At 40.0% G+C, this 18,127-nt stretch overlaps 1 protein-coding gene across 1 annotated transcript in view; it reads right to left on the bottom strand.

The window, feature by feature from the left end:
- Positions 1–18,127, bottom strand: part of LOC308625716 (uncharacterized protein C12orf56) — a gene marked incomplete at both ends in the record, with an annotated part of 64,760 nt that overhangs the window by 28,693 nt on the left and 17,940 nt on the right. Inside the window, 5 exon segments of the mRNA XM_081250216.1 lie at positions 2,871–2,982; positions 2,984–3,013; positions 11,819–11,892; positions 15,855–15,944; positions 15,946–16,267. Coding sequence (XP_081106342.1) covers positions 2,871–2,982; positions 2,984–3,013; positions 11,819–11,892; positions 15,855–15,944; positions 15,946–16,267 — 628 coding nt within the window.

Below are 18,127 nucleotides of genomic sequence, written 5' to 3'. Positions count from 1 at the left end.
CTCCTAGACTTCCAATCAGGTTAATTTTTCACAAGAGAATAAAATTTCAATTTATTATGAATTGGTGTGACCTGATATATGCAGGCATTATGTTAGGCCTTAGGGAGAATACAAAGATGAGTATGACACATGCCTGTCCTGAAGAAGCTTATAGAATACTATGGTAAATAAAAAATATATACCAAGCAAAAAGGAGAATGTCTGTGCTAATTCTTGAGGGTAGGGAGTGTGTCTTAGTCATGGTTGCATTTCTAGTGCCTAATTACTACGCCTAGCACAGAACAGGCATGCGATAGATGTTTATTGAATCGTTAAAGAGAAAGTGCTATGGGAGATGCTGTAGAACTGCATTGTCCAATACAGAAGCTGCTAGCCACATGTGGCTATTTACATTTAAATTGACTAAAACTGAATAAAATTTATGTTTCACTTCCTTGGTCACTAGCCACGTTCAAGTGCTTAATAGCCACATGTGGCTAGGTGGCTACTTTATTGAACAGTGCAGATTATAAAATATCAAGGAGAGTTCTAAGGCACAGAACTGCCATAACAGATCAAAAAGAGGAAGGTACCAAAGTTCTCCACTGAGGAAAGGCAGAAGAACAGCATTTGAGATGAGCCTTGGAGAATGAATGGGTAGGATTTTAACAGGAGAAAATGGAAAGAGTATCCTAGAGAAAGCAGTAGTAGGGGAAAACGTGGAGGGGCTGGGAAGGGCAGGGTGTTCAAATCATTTCACATGGTTCAAGCTTTTACAGCAAAGAGGTGAGAGTGGTGAAGTGGTGGGTTGAGTGGGCTAGACCTGGTTTTATTCCCTTTCTCTGCATCCCTCTTTTCCTCCACAGCCGAGGCCACCTGCTTCAGGCCTGTTTTAAGATTGGAGACACTTAAGACCAACATTCTGGCATTCAGCATCAACACCCTTCTTCCGAGTCTAACCCTTAGGTGGTAGCTCCGTTCTCCTCCCTAGACATCTGCTTTAAATCAATCCCCTGATTGTGTCCAGGTTGTCTAGGTGGACCTCTTCTTTGGGCCCTGAGCTAAGTCCTTTGCCAGTCCTTTCCCAGCTACTGACTTTACTCTTGACTTTGTATCGTTGCTACTGCCCCCAACCCCACATTCCGTGAAGGCCGTGTTCCCAAATCCTAAACGTGCAGATCTTGCTGGTGCCAAATGTTTATGCAGACATCTGGGTGTAATCCACCCACATACTATAATGCCCTGATATTTCTCATTTTGCACATTCTCTTTGTAGAGATCACTCTCGTCCTTGGGCACTGTGCCTTCTCCCTTAGCATCTACAGCTGGATTCGTTTTCCCAGTGGCTGCCCTCTGTAGATGTTGGCCCCTTCCTGGTAACCCACCCTGCAAAATAAAGGCCATGCCTGTCCAAATTTGGAATCTGTGACAAGAGGTCAGTAGTGGAGAGCCTTAAATGCCAAAGCCAAAGTGCTTGTACTTAATATGGAGAGCCTCAAGAAGTTTTTGAGGAAGCACAGTCCTCACAATCAGTGTTATAGATGAGTAAACACTATGTAGGTTGGACTGGAGAGGTTTATTTGGGTGGGAGATAATACCAATTTCTTTAGCCTTTCCATGTGGACTCTTCATAACCATATGTAAGTCATTTTGGTGCCTGTCCCTGTATTTTCCATAATTCTCTGAAGTTTTTTAGTTAAAACTTGGATGGTGTATTCCTAACAGGGTCTATCTAGCTCAAGCATTTTTGATTATACAGCATTACATCATCCTTACCTGCCTCAATGTTGGGGACACTTGATACTCTATTCTCTGTAGCTACTCTGCCCTCTAATTAGGGTGATCAACCATCCCAATTTGCTTGGGACTGGTCTACCTTTTGCACTAAAAATCCCAAGTGCCATGAACCTCCTCAGTCCCAGGCAAACTGGGACAGTTTGTTATCCTAGTCTAGGTAAACCAGGATGGTTGGTCATCAGATGTGTCAAGCACTTAGAATCTAAGAAATGGCCAAGACTGTCAGGTATGGCTGGGGAAGCTGTGCACTTCCCAACTGTGCAATAAAATGGTGGCAACTGTGTATAAGACCACTAACCAGAATGAGTCTCATTAGCACAGCACCAGTACTCACCTGGGCTTCTCAATACCTTCACCTAAACCTCAGACTACAAGTCAGTCTTAAGAGTAAGTATGTAACTTGCCAAGTAGGAGCTAGACTGCTTTGACTTCCCAGGAGTCACCTTTTAAAAAATAACAATCCTACATTCAAAAGTAACTTTTTTTTTTTTTTTTTTTTTTGCGGTACGCGGGCCTCTCACTGCTGTGGCCTCTCCCGTTGTGGAGCACAGGCTCCAGACGCACAGGCTCAGTGGCCATGGCTCACGGGCCCAGCTGCTCCGCGGCATGTGGGATCCTCCCAGACCGGGGCACGAACCTGTGTCCCCTGCATCGGCAGGCGGACTCTCAACCACTTCTCCACCAGGGAAGCCCCAAAAGTAACTTTTTAATTATATTTTTATTGTAGGGGAACATACACGTAAGACTTCTTGAAACGTACTTTCTCATTTCACTGTCTATACTGAGACTTCTTGCATGCCAGGGGCTTCCCCTCGATCTCTCTTTTTTTGTGTCTGCTAACCCAACCCATGTGAGCTATTATCTTTTCCCTACTGCTCTCCCCTCTTCTGTCTCCCTGGCCCCAACACGCCATATACAATGATTCCATCACAACATTTCAGGCATCAAGATGATTGCATTAAATTTAATCAACATTTTAAAATGCAGCATCAGTATACAACATTTATTTATATTTTACTTTAAGCTTGAATATGCTGCATTTGATAAACAGGTAAAACAAGCTTTAAAGATTAAAAATAAGACAAAACAACTACTTTCCAGAAAAGCCTTTTCAGAATGAAGTTTTTCGGGGCTGCTACTTTAAGTTCTGTAATTAAACAAAGTATCTTCCTCAAAGTGTTGTCTTTAAGAAAAAGTTCAGATTTGTTGACTGAAGTGCTTAATTTTCTCCTCAGATCTACAGAAAGAAAAGAAAATTTTCCATGGAAAAAATGATAAACAGCAGTTGAGGAATATCAACAATTATTGCTAGGTTTGTAAAACTTTGTTACTAACTGAATTTTAATATAGTTTGGTACTTCTAGCTTTGTTACTAATCAGTAATGAAACTTGCTCCTCCCAAATTGAACTATTTATTAATCTCCAAACATACTTTTTTGCCATGCCCCTTTACTCAAGTTGTACATATCATGAATACTCTCATTGTTCCTGGAAAACTTCTGTCTCTCTTTCATAGTCCAGCACAGAGTTTGTTCACATACCATTTACCATAACCCACGAATCATATGTAATATTATTTGCTTAGTATTTTTTCTTGAAATCAACTCATTTTTTCTTAGAGAAATTTTTTATACAGAAAATTTTGTATCACTACTTCACATGGGAAAACCAGTACCATTTGCTATAAATAGCAGGTAACTGTAAAAATAGCAACAAAATTCTAAGTAGATGCTCCCTATTTTGAGCCTGAAGTCTGCTCTCCCTTTGACAAAAAGGCATATGAGCATGTGTTTGAGAGCTGCCACTACTGGCACCAAGCCAAGAGGTTCTCCCTAATGAGGTCAGACGAATTGAAAAAGGGAATCATTTTTTACCATGGAATTCAAAGTTATTTCATGCCATGTCAGAATACCACGTGAAGTCCTCTTCCATTACTGCCCCATGTGCGTTCCACACTTCAGGAAAAGCTGGCTTAGCTGAAATGAGTTAACACCTTCTTCTCAGAGCTTTCCCTAATTCCACCAATGATGGGGAACCCTCTCCCATAGCACTTTTTCCATACTTCTTACACCACACTAATCCTACTTCACTCCATTGCAGTTATTTGTGTACTTGTCCTGGCCCCTCAGCTTTACAGCAACTTGAAAACACATTATCAGGTTAGATATTGTTTCCATCTCCCACTGTGCTCAATAATAACAACCTGTACTTAATTGAGCACTGACTCTATGGCGGGGTCTGGCCTGGGTTCTCTTCATGGACTAGCTCATTCAGCGTCACTAGGAGGGCTGAGCTGGGAATTACTATCGTGTTTATAGAATGTTAGGTTAAGTAGCCTGTCCAAGCTAACACAACCAGTGATTCAGAGAAGCAGGGTGCAAGGTAACAGTAACAGAACATGTGTAGGTTGATGGAAATGTCTTAGAATTTCTGACTTGAAGTAAAAATATTTTTACCACTTATTCCACAAATCTTGATACCAGCCATTTATTCCAGTAATGCTACATGGAATCTTGGTTCTTGCCTACTCCTTCCCCCTTTATTTAAAAAAAAATCTAAGATGCTCTCCTCTATGCAATCAATGAACCTCTCTTATTTTTTTTTTAAATTAATTAATTTATTTATTTTTGGCTGTGTTGGGTCTTCATTTCTGTGCGAGGGCTTTCTCTAGTTGTGGCAAGCGGGGGCCACTCTTCATTGCGGTGCGCGGGCCTCTCACTATCGCGGCCTCTCTCGTTGCGGAGCACAGACTCCAGACACGCAGGCTCAGTAATTGTGGCTCACGGGCCCAGCCGCTCTGCGGCATGTGGGATCTTCCCAGACCAGGGCTCGAACCCGTGTCCCCTGCATTGGCAGGCAGACTCTCAACCACTGCGCCACCAGGGAAGCCCATGAACCTCTCTTATTAACGCAAAAATTAAAACTTCATGAAAGACAGTCTCTTTTCTAGTGGAGATACTGGAGGAGATGATCATTAAGAATTCAGTCTTAGCCATCAAAAAGACCAGAAATAACAAATGTTGGCAAGGATGTGGAAAAAAAGGGAACCTCTGTACACTGTAGTGGGACTGTAAATTGGGAGAGCCACTATGGAAAACAGTATAGAGGTTTCTCAAAAAACTAAAAATAGAACTACCATATGACCCAGCAATTCCATTCCTGGGTACTTATCTGAAAAAAATGAAAACACTAATTCGAAAAGAGACATGCACCCCAATGTTCATAGCAGCATTATTTACAATGGCCAACGTACGTAAGCAACTTAAGTACCCATCAGCAGATGAATGGATAAAGAAGGTGTGGTATATATACACAACGGAATACTACTCAGCCATAAAAAAGAATGAAATTTTGCCATTTGCAACAACATGGATGGACTTGGAGGGCATTATGCTAATTGAAATAAGTCAGATAGAAAAAGGCAAATACTGTATGATATCACGTATATGTGGAATCTAAAAAATAAAACAAACTAGTGAATATAACAAAAAAGAAACAGACTCACAGATCTAAAAAACAAACTAGTGGTTACCAGTGAAGAGAGGGAAGGGGAGAGGGGCAAGCTGGAGGTAGGGCATTAAGAGGTACAAACTACTATATATAAAATAAATAGGGGGACTTCCCTGGTGGTGCAGTGGTTAAGAATCCACCTGCCAATACAGAGGACATGGGTTCAAGCACTGGCCTGGGAAGATCCCACATGCCACAGAGCAACTAAGCCCATGTGCCACAACTACTGAGCCTGCACTCTAGAGCCTGCAAGCCACAACTGCTGAGCCCAAGTGCCACAGCTACTGAAGCCTGCGTGCCTGGAGCCTGTGCTCCACAACAAGAGAAGCCACCACAATGAGAAGCCCGCACACCGCAACGAAGAGTAGTCCCCGCTCGCCGCAACTAGAGAAAGCCCACAGCCACCACCATGAGAAGCCCGCACACCGCAACGAAGAGTAGCCCCCACTCGCCGCAACTAGAGAAAGCCCGCACACAGCAAGAAAGACCCAATGCAGCCAAAAATCAATCAATCAATAAATTTATAAAACATAAAATAAAATAAATAGGGACTTCCCTTGTGGTCCAGTGGGTAAGACTCCACGCTCCCAATGCAGGGGGCCCAGGCTCGATACCTGGCCGGGGAACTAGATCCTGCATGCATGCCACAACTAAGAGTCTGCATGCCATGACTAAGAAGTCTGCATGCTGCAACTAAAAGATCCCACGTGCCTCAACTAAGACCCAGTGCAACCTAAATAAATAAATAAATAAATATTAAAAATAAAAATAAATAAGCTACAAGGATATATTGTACAGCACAGGGAATATAGCCAATTTTTATAATAACTATAAATGGAATATATCATTAAAAGTTATGAATCACTATGTTGTACACCTGAAACATATAATATTGTAAATCAGCTGTACTTGAGTTAAAATAATGAAAGAATTCAGTGATAACAGTCATGGAGGCAGAAGAACATGATTATGAGCATAGAGGCAGTGTCAGACAGGCTGATCAATATCCTAGGTCTGCCCCTGTTCCTCTAAGTAACTACCATGGGCAAGTTTCTTAGTCTTTCTGTGCCTCAATTTCCTCATGTGTAAAATAGGGATGATGATAGTACCTATCCCATTGTGCTCTTTTGATACTTTAGTTACTTCACGTGCTTAGCATACAGTAAGTGTTTAATAAATGTTATCTAAATAACAGAGGAGTAAGCTTTGAGATCTTGCTTCCCTATACATCCATTTCTAACGACTGCCACATGTCGTTTGAAAAATAACCATAGGGGAGTGGGAAGGGTAAGCTGGGACGAAGTGAGAGAGTGGCATGGACATATATACACTACCAAATGTAAAATAGTTAGCTAGTGGGAAGCAGCCACATAGCACAGGGAGATCAGCTCGGTGCTTTGTGACCACCTAGAGGCGTGGGATAGGGAGGGTGGGAGGGAGATGCAAGAGGGAAGAGATATGGGAACCTATGTATATGTATAACTGATTCACTTTGTTGTACAGCAGAAACTAACACACCATTGTAAAGCAATTATACTCCAATAAAGATGTTTAAAAAAACCCCATAAAATCCCTCTATTCTCTGAGAATGCCAAAAAACAGCAGAAATGTAGTTTTCACAAAGAAATGAGCTTAGAAAAGCAAAAGCCCAGAAAAAATACAATATCAGCACAATTATTTTGAAATTGATTTTCCAGTTTTTTCCATTAGGAGTCAGCAATTTGCTAAGATCCATGTAGAAAGGAACTGTTTTTATCTTTTGGCACCTATGATATCATAGGTGCCAAAAGATTATAATATCAAACTATATTTTTTTCAAAAAGGTCAAAACAAATTTCATAAGAAAAAGCACACTAATCTCTTCATACTAAAAATCAATTAATATATAAATTGAGGTCTCATATACCTCATAAATTCAAGTTAGATTCAGTAGCCTATATTTCTACAGAGAAGTTATGGATAATCACAGTTTCTCTGAACATTCGGAGAATATTTGCTTTTACACAGATGACAAACTTTCTTTGACTGATTTAAATAAGAAAAAGTCTAGGCCAGAAGACTCCATTATTCAACTTAGGAATAAGAGGAAATTTTACCTTAATGTTAACAGATATTCTGTATTTTTATGAGCTAGAAAACATAAATTCACCCAAATAATGTAGCAGAAGGATTACTGATTTAATGATAAGCTCTATTTTTCCTATTTTTTTGGTTTTTCCAGACATTTAATATCAGTAATACCTTACATTTGAATAATGCTTTACAGCTGGTATGGTTTTTCATACATTATCTCAGAAGCTCTGTGTATGTGTTCTCAATGGTCAGATTACAGAACTCAAAACTGTGACAAAATCCTAATTTGAAAACCCAAAGAATATTTACTTCTTTTAAACTTCTTTAAACTTTTAAAGGTGCCTTGTAGGCACAGACTATTTCCTATGTATCTTGTGCATATATGTGCATCCTTCATGGTGCATTAAGTTACTACACTTTAAATATGTTGCCTTCAGAAATTAACTTTACAAGAAATATGCTTTTCCTGAGTCAAGATAGTGGCAGAACTCTCCTTGCCTTCAGGGATAAATTTCAAGCCACGCAAAGTAAGAGCCTGTTTTTATTATACAATTAGCTTTAAAATCACTTTACATAATATAGTACCAAAATTAAAACTGATACTTTTTTTTAGAATAAACATAAGAAAACATGTAGAAATTCTAAGCTATCTGTATAATCATCTTTTAAAAAGAGAAATCCCGGGACTGGGCTTCCCTGGTGGTGCAGTGGTTAAGAATCCTCCTGCCGATGCAGGGGACACAGGTTCGAGCTCTGGTCCGGGAAGATCCCACATGCTGCGGAGCAACTAAGCCTGTGCACCACAACTACTGAGCCTGCGCTCTAGAACCCATGAGCCACAACTACTAAAGCCTGTGCACCTAGAGCCTGTGCTCCGCAACAAGAGAAGCCACTGCAATGAGAAGCTCGTGCATTGCAACAAAGAGTAGCCCCGGCTCACCGCATCTAGAGAAAGCCCACACGTGGCAACGAAGACCCAACGCAGCCAAAAATAAAATAAATTTTTAAAAAAGAAAGAAAAAAAAAGAAATTCCAGGACTTCCCTGGTGGTCCAGTGGTTAAGACTCCACACTCCCGGGCTTCCCTGGTGGCGCAGTGGTTGAGAGTCTGCCTGCCAATGCGGGGGACACGGGTTCGAGCCCTGGTCTGGGAGGATCCCACATAACGCGGAGCAGCTGGGCCCGTGAGCCACAGCTACTGAGCCTGCGCGTCTGGAGCCTGTGCTCCGCAACAAGAGAGGCCACGACAGTGAGAGGCCCGCACACCGCGATGTAGAGTGGCCCCCGCTCTCCACAACTGGAGAAGGCCCTCGCGCAGAAATGAAGACCCAACACAGCCAAATTAATTAATTAATTAATTTAAAAAAAAAACAAAAAAGACTCCACACTCCCAATGCAGGGGGCCCGGGTTCCATCCCTGGTTGGGGAACTAGAGCCTGCATGCTGCAAAGAAGATCCCGAGTGCCGCAACTAAGACCCGTCGCAGCCAAATTAATTAATTAATTAATTAATTAAAAAAAAGGCAATCCCAAACATTATGTTATTTAACTCCTACATAACTCAGAACATATCTCGAAATAACTGGAACATTTCCTTGCAAAATCATCATTAGCACACCAACAAACCTATCAATAATTCTATGGTATTGTCTAATACCCAGTCCATATTCAAATGTTCTCTCTTGTCTTAATAATGTCTTTTTATATTTGGTTAATTAAAACCAAGATCTAAATAAAATAATTGTTATATTCGCTTGCTATGTTTCTTAGGTCTTTTAAAAACTTCTACTACGGAAAATTTCAAACATACGCAAAAATGGAGAAAGTCTTATAAGAAACCCTCACATACCCATCACTTAGCTTCAGTAATTTTCAACATTTTGCCATTCTTGTTTTATCTATTTCCTTACACACACACACACACACACACACACCTTTTAAAATTTTGCGATAAAATATACATAACCTAAAATTTACCATTTTAACCATTTTCAGGTGTACAATTCAACGGCATTAAGTGCATTCACAATGTTGTGCAATCATCACTACTATCCATTTCCAGAACTTTTTCATCTTCCCAAACAGAAACTCTGCATCCATTAAACAGTAAGTCTCCATTTCCTGTCTCTCCGTGGCTCCTGGTAACCTATATTCTGCTTTCTGTTTCTGTGAATTTGCCTATTCTAGGTGCCTCATGTAAGTGGAACCATATAATATTTGTCCTTTTACTACTGGCTTATTTAACTTAGCATAATTTCTTCAAGCCTCATCCATGTTGTCACATGTATCAGAATTTCATTCCTTCTCAAGGCTGACACTCACACACTTTTAAGTCAGATTCCAGTTTAATTGTTTGAGCAAAGATATGTCATAGGTGGTGCTATGTGTTTCATGTTACATCAAATAATGAGGCACATTATAATTTTTAAGTGCTTCATTATAGCATCCCACTTAAGTGATTCTAAGACTGATCAGTGTTTAGTTATTTACATGATCCCTCCATTTTGAAATTCCACTTCACCTTTCTGTCTGATGGTTCCATCCACTGAGGATCTTTGCATAAATCTATTATTTCATCAGAGGTTAAAAAATGGTAACTTTCTAATTCTGTTAAACCTTCCACATTCATTAGCTGGAACTCTGTAAAATGGAATTTGCTCTCATCAACTTGGGCTACTTGGTTACCCTGAACTAATTACAGTTTATGCAGGAAAGGCAGGATAAATGCTTAATTCTTTCCATTTGTTTGCTGATTTGCAGAAAAATGAATTAGTGCCCTATTTACTTCTAATGGAGTTCAGTACATTTTTATTTCTTAACCGGGTGGGGGAGGGTAGGAGGGAGGACTTTCTGTCTATGATGCATCATTATACACTTTGGAATTTTTATATATTCATTATGTTTTAACCATCTCATTCATTATTTTTTCTGATTCTTTTTTTTTTTTTTTTTCTGATTCTTGATTTGTTCCATCTTTGGCTATCAGGAGGCCCTTCATGTGGGCTCCTGTGTCCTTTAGTTTGAGCCCTGTTACTCTTTGCATTCTGCCACAAGCTGTTTCAGACTCATTTGTATATTTCCTACCCCAGACCTAGAATCAGTCATTCTTCCAAGGAACTTTGGTTCCCTTTAATGGGTAATGAATTGTATCTTTTAAAATTAAACTTTCCCTTAGTTCACTTACATCACCCCCAATATACGTCACTATCATAAACCTCTCAAAAGTCACTCATGACTTACTTAATATCAAAATTATTGGTACCATCAATTGACAGAGTGCTCTCTAAGTACAAAGCACTGTTTTAAGTAAGAAAAACACGATAATTAATAAGACATACTCCTTGCCTTCCAGGGGCTCACAATCTATTGGAAGTAATAGTCACATCACAAGTAACTACTTCAATGGAAGGCTGACTGTGATAAGAACATAATAGAACTATGAAGTCTGGATAAAATCCAAACTCCTTTGCCTTGCATATAAGGTCCCAGCCTCTATCTTATTTCATTCATTCATTCATTCATTCATTGTATAAAGGCTTCTTGGCAGCCTACTAGGTGCCAGTGACCAAGGAATCGTCCCTGCCCTTAAGGAGCATATTGCATAATAGGGCAGCACATAAACAAGCAATCCATAATACAGAGTGGACAGTGCTGAGGACGTTATGGAGGGGCCCTCTTAACTTAGACTTGAGAAATGATTTTTAGACAAAGGAATAGTAGAAGAGAGTAAGGTTCTAGAATAGAGGCCATTATGTTAGGGCCCAGATTAACAGGGAGCTTTCTGAGAGCGATGAGTTTATTTGGATCAGGAGCTTAGGGCAGGAGTGTGGAGGACACAATAGAAAAATAAAGAGACATCAGGAAGATTTGTAAAAAGCTGTTATAGAGTGTAGACCTTCTAAGGGCAATGGGGAGCTATGGAAAGGCTTTAAGGGAGGAGTTACACGATCACATTTGTGCTTCTGAAAGATTCCTCTGTTGTATTGAAGAATGGTCTAGAGAGGGGCAAGAGTGAAGACAGAGGCCAGCCAGGAAAATACTGTCAGAGCCCAGAACAGATAATTGGATCTGAGCGTGTGGCAGTAGAAAGAAGTGGGTGTTCTCCAGATATATTCAATAAGTGCAGTGAATCATGTGGTGACGACCGGATTAGGGGATGGGGATCTCGGGATCCAGGACTCTGGCTTAGGCTGTCTAGAGATAATGACATCATGCCCTGTTTAGGAAACACAGATGGAAGATCAGGTCACAGAAGGAAGAGGCTGAGTTCTGTTTTGAATATGCTGACGTTATGGCTCCTGTGAAACATACAAGAAGTGATATCCAGTGGGTAATTGTCTTTGCAGTTCAGGGCGAGAAGAGATGTAGGTATAAATGTGATGGTCAGCATCACATAGAGTTAGGAGAGGCAAAGAGGGCGAACACCCCCCGGTGCAACTCTGTCCTGTCATCACTCCTTACCTATATGGCTTTTGACTTCCAGTAGCAGGACTGAGCTCACTAACGTATAGGGGATCTTGTAAAAGAGTAGCTTTCTGAAAGAGGAAACAAAGTGGGAATAGTTAGAATTTTTGTTTACTGAAAATCAATTCCCACTACTTTTAGTCAATATCATATATCCTTTAATCCCTTCTACAGTACATGATTTGTAACTCATTCCAGTATTTGCTAATACTACAGGGAATTTTTCCTTATATAGTTTTTTTAAAGTTTTAAACATAGCATTTGTTCATTATAAAATAGAATAATCTATCAAAATCAAACAGTACAGAAATGAAAAGTAAATGATAAAAGTTCCCTATCTCTCCCTACCCTTTCTGTCTCAATATTCAAAACACCTTACTATTGTTGGTTTGGTTTATATTCTTTCAGGCATATAAAAACATGTTAATTATAGCATATACATTTATAATATTTACATGTTAGATGATATATATATATATATATATATTTTTTTTTTCTTTTTTTGCGGTATGCGGGCCTCTCACTGTTGTGGCCTCTCCCGTTGCGGAGCACAGGCTCCGGATGCGCAGGCCCAGCGGCCATGGCTCACGGGCCCAGCCGCTCCGCGGCATGTGGGATCTTCCCGGACCGGGGCACGAACCCGAGTCCCCTGCATCGGCAGGCGGACTCTCAACCACTGCGCCACCAGGGAAGCCCATTAATCTGGATTTTCTTTCACTTAATATATGGTGGACAGTTTTTCATGTCTATGTATATAGATTTACTTCAGCCTTTTTAATAATGATTACCCAGTATTACATAGCTGAGATATACAATAATTTTGTTAACTATTCCCCCATTAATGGGGTTATTTTTCCTTAAATCTTTAGTGCTGCCACTTCCCACTCCTACTGGGTCTTGAAACAAATTGGCATGTAGTGTTCAGCAAGTTCTCTAAATAATTTTTTATTTATGTTGAGGCTTAACAGACAGGTCAGAAGGAATTTATGAAATGTTGCTGATTTACAACTCCAAACAACTCCTGTCTTATTCCTAAATAAGAGTAGGGTGGTGGGTGGGTGTGTAGGGGGGAATTATGTACTTTTTCTTACTATTTTTGTCATTGCTCTATGTTTAAAAAAAAAAGATGCCTTTTTTTTCTCTCCAAGTGTTTGCCTTAAATCTAGAATTTTAATTTGAGGATATTCATTATTTAGCTTTCTAGCTGTTATTCCACAATGTATGAAGGGCAAAGAATTGCCATATTTTGTCTTTGTAGAATTTGAGATGCTAAGCAATGCAGATGTAATTACTTTTGGTGAAAGTTACAGATAAAATGGGTTACTGACAAGGACAACTCTTTGGAAACCTTTAAAATCAGAATGAGTGCTAATTTCTAACTGGATGGTTTAGGTTAATTTTACCTGAAAGTATACAGAGAGTTAAAATGTCTAATTCCTTCTCCCAGGAGCATCTATCCATACCTCAAGATGAAAGAAATCTCAAGGCACAAGAGAGCAATTACCCAAGATAATTCTGACAGATTTAGGAGATATTTTTGTCCATTTCCTAAAACTTATGAAGATAGCCAAGACTAACCAAAGGTAACCAACCTAATGAAAGACTTCAACAATGTCACAAAAAAGTCACAACTTTTAAAATGTTTATATTGTTAATATCTTATTCTCACTAGAATGAATGCTAACCTGATAGATTCATCATTTATATATGAAATATTTGCTTACTCAGTTTTCATCCTTCAAGGGATAGAACATTGTTTTTCTTTTGGCTGCACCGCGAGGCATGCGGTATCTTAGTTCCCGGACCAGGGATAGAACCCACACCCCCTGCAGTGCAAGCGCAGAGTCTTAACTGCTGGACCACCAGGGAATTCCCAGAACATTGTTTTCAATGATAATATCTGACAACTCATAAAGATAACCCCCCTCCATCCACATTATTTCAGTGGTCATAGAAAAAAAAAATCAGACTGTCTGGGTTCAAATCCCAGCTCTATATTAGTTGTACAACCTTGAATATATCATTTAATTTCCCTGTGCCTCAATTTCCTCATCTATGAGATGAGAATAACAGTCCTACCTCGTAGGACTGTTGTACAGATTAAATGAGTTAATATGCAGAAAGCATCAGAACAGTTCCTACCAATAATAACACTACATGTTAGTTGTTTGTTATTGCTTATAGTATCAGAAGGGCTATGAGTTGGCCTGACTTACCCCAACCATGCCTTTGCTGCAGAATTTAAAAGTGGTACTTAAAACTGGGAGTTAGTTAAACAGTTATTTTGAAATATTTAGGTAAATTTTTACAAGTCAATTAAATTGTGGTTTTTCTATTAGAACATATGAAGCCTTCTTTTAATAGATCAGGATTTTCCTTCTATTTATGATTCACTTACATTCTTAATTTGGAGAAAGCGGTTTAAAATTTTAGAGAGGAATTTTAAACATTTAACATTTAATTTAAACAATAACATTCTGAACTGTGCTATGAGAAAAAAATGAGTTGTCTTGCAACCTTTCACAATTTTTGGCCACTTACAAAACCCCCTCCTTCCTAGCTTCTTCTGAGTGAAAAGAGTCTTTCATACTTCTTAACATTATTATGTTGGAAGATCAATAATAAAAATTATGTATCACTGAAGATAAGTAAAAAGGGTCATACTATTCTTTTAATAAATTACTTATTTTAAAACTGATCCTGGTGTTATAAGAAGATCCCTAAATGCGAGTTCTGACTCTGCCCCTACACATATTATATAATGTTGAGTAAGTCACTTAGAATTTTTGTGCTTCAGTCTCCTCATTTATAAAATAAGGGACATAGACCAGGTGATCTCTATAAAATTGTCTTATGACAATGAGTCTGTCAACTACAAATTGGCACTTGCCATTGGCACTTGCCATCTGCCTCTACAAGGATTAAATCATGTGCTGCTGCAGCTGCTAACTTTCAACACCCCCTGAAAGGAGTTCAGGGTGGAGAGCAGAAATGAGGCACTCTGTGCTCTGGGAAAAACTGGCAGAACAGGTCTTCAGATAGTTAGATATTTTCAGGAGCCGATGTTATGAGCCCAGTTCTTGTATCTTCTCTTATCTAGAAAAGCACTACTAAAATCCTTCATGACGTCTGTTCCTCGTGACTAGCAGTAACCTTCACAAGACTAGCAGAAACCTTCTGCAAAAAATATGTGCTTGATTGCACGTACTCCCCTTTCACCAAAATCCCATATATACTGACCTTCCCCCCTACCTGTTCGGAGCAGTTTCTCAGAGCTATTTGAGATGCTGTCTCCCGGGCTATAGTCATCATTTTGCCCAAATAACACTTAACTCACAAATCTCATGTTGTGCATTTTTTTTTAAGTCAAAAACTCCCACTAACCTACTTTCAATAGCACAGGTAAGAAATACAGAACCATATTGATACTGTTGAACTTTATCTGAGCTCCCTGGTCTCTGAAAGCAGAATGGTTGAGAAATCACCCCAGCTAACTGCAAAAGACCACCCTGCTCACAAATATTCCAAGATAAGACCTGTCTCCAACCGTCCTCATTGATTCCCATGAGACTCACTGCTGACTCCCTTATTACCTGCCTCTATAAAACCTCAGGTCCATCGCCTTTTCTTGAAGACATGTCTCATTAATGAGCATTTTCCCTATTGCAATAGCCTGGTAAAATCATACCCTTAATTGTCCAGTGCATTATGTCTGCACAATATTACTAAATTCGAAGGTTAAACTTCCAAAATGGGGAGGAAGAGCAGGGAAGCCTACCCTAAAAACCAATATTCAAGGTCTTCCCTGGTGGCACAGTGGTTGAGAGTCCGCCTGCCGATGCAGGGGACACGGGTTCGTGCCCCGGTCCGGGAAGATCCCGCATGCCGCGGAGCGGCTGGGCCCGTGAGCCATGGCCGTTGAGCCTGCGCGTCCGGAGCCTGTGCTCCGCAACGTGAGAGGCCCGTGTACTGCAAAAAGAAAAACAAACAAAAAACAATACTCAAGTCAAGGTTAATTTAGGAGGATACTTACTATAACATAATTGTTCCATGAACTTTTTAAGTGCAGAAATATTGATGAAGTTGTGGAAATAATGTACAAATGAAGTTTTGACTCCTTTTTTCTCTAGGTTTGGGTTACTCTGTAAAGGGGAGGCCAGGGAGGAATTTCCTAAGTAAAACTCATTTCCGTTCCCATTGCACTTGAAAGGGATTTCACTTAGAGAGTCTTTGTGATCTGAAAGTCGCTGGGGTTCTTTTGTGTTTGTGGTGCAAAATGGCACACCGACAGCCTTGCTAGTGGCTGATGTGGGCTGACAGCTCCTCCTGGAGGGGGTAGGTAAGGGTTGACAGGCACTTTGGCCATGAAGGGACAGCTTCTTGAGGTCTGAAGGAGGGCCAAGAGTTGAGTCCTTGGATGGTGGTGTGCTGCTTTCTTGGTGGTACCTGTCAGGTAGAATTTAGAGTTAAACATAATATTCAGAATTTAACAGTAAGGAACAAAGAGAACCCAATGGCCCCATTGCAGCAGTTTAAGAGTCTGAAAGTAAAAGTCTTCACATAAAAGAAATGCTTGTAAGAGAAAGGAGTGATTTACTCTCACCTGCTGTTGACCATTGACCTAGAGGAGGTATGGCACAGTTCTTCAGTATACACTCCTGCTTTCAGAAATAAAACTCTATGCTATGTTATTTAAAGAAGCATTTTTTATATCTAAAGCATTATGCCTGTCCTTCACAGAGCCCAACATTCCCAGTGAAAGGACTTTTCATTCTAGTTTTGAAACTTGATTGTTCTTTCATCTTGCATTTCTAACGGATCCTATAAAGAAAAAAGAACTATTCATATGGAGAGATGAAGAGAGATTTTTTTTTATTTTTGGGGGGGAGAGAGATTTTTTTAAAATGGTGTTTTCTTTGATTCATATTTTGCTAACACTCTGATTTTTCCAATATCATCCCAATAGCATCAGCACTTTTTTCAGAACCAATTCTGGGTCCCATCTTTTACCTTCTCTGTTCTCTCCAGCTCACCATGACTCATTTCTTTTCTCTGCAACACAAGGAAGCAAGTGGTGGAGGCTAAGAAGTTGCAGAGTATGAGATCTAAGTTCTAATCCAGGTTCTGCCACTCAGTGGTTATGTGACTTTGATTGACCTAAGCCTCAATTTCCTAATTTTAAAATAGGAGCAATAATAGAACCAATCTCATTGAGTTTGTGTGAGGATTAAGTAAGAAAATACATGCAGTGTTTTTTAACACTGGAAACACGCAGTAGGTGCTAGGTATTAATATTATCCTATATTGCCTTGAATTGCTGGTTTATCATTTTACATTAAGATATCTTATCTTCCTTATGAGACTGGCACCTCCATGAAAGTGGAAAACCACTTTGTTTTTATTAGTTCTTAACTTTAAACAGGTATAAAATTCATTCATCATCTGTACAATGCTATGAACTGTGCTGAGTTCCAGCCCTCAGCTCCCTCTTCCACTGACCTTACATACGTGTACACGCATGCATGCACACACACACGCATACACAAGTGCTCACCTCAGTTCACTTATCCAAGTTCCATCCCCCTTAAACAGCCATCCTTGCCAAACCCTCAGGCTTAAGGATGTGCACACTGGCATTGTGGTCCCAGAGCATGATCAGGAAAGAGAGTGTACGAGCACCTCCTCCTTCCTGCACTCTTCTTGCCCTGGGGAGTGGCACATGACATGGCCAGATTTTAAACACACAACTAAACAAATTAATGTATATGACCCATAATCTCTGAATGCCACTTACTGATTATCTTACCTTGCCCTATTTCTTTATAGGATTCTAGTATTATGTAACAGTGATAGTATCTAAGAATATAAGATGCTCATATAGGATTTTCAGGTCAATGAATATGTGTAGCCCAGAAATGGATGATACATACTCCAATCCTCTTGAAAGTGATAACTTTTCTCTATTCTTGTAGATGATATTTTCTAAAATTTTCTCTATGGAAATTAAGAGAGTTAAATAACCAGTGCACAGATTATGTTAGGTAATGTTATGAAATTATGTTAAAATGTTCATTTTAGGCACAACATATGTTTCATGTGAAAGGTCAGCAAAATGATTTCAGGTAGTTACAGAAAGGCACACTTGGGGCTTCCCTGGTGGCGCAGTGGTTGAGAGTCCGCCTGCCGATGCAGGGGACACGGGTTCGTGCCCCGGTCCGGGGAGATCCCACATGCCGCGGAGCGGCTGGGCCCGTGAGCCATGACCGCTGAACCTGTGCGTCCGGAGCCTGTGTTCCGCAACGGGAG

The sequence above is a fragment of the Mesoplodon bidens genome (genome assembly GCF_964165515.1).
Source record: "Mesoplodon bidens genome assembly, chromosome: 11".
NCBI classification, from domain to species: Eukaryota; Metazoa; Chordata; class Mammalia; order Artiodactyla; family Ziphiidae; genus Mesoplodon; species Mesoplodon bidens.
Note: the sequence above shows the minus strand (reverse complement) of the source record. Positions and strands in the feature narration are given on the sequence as shown.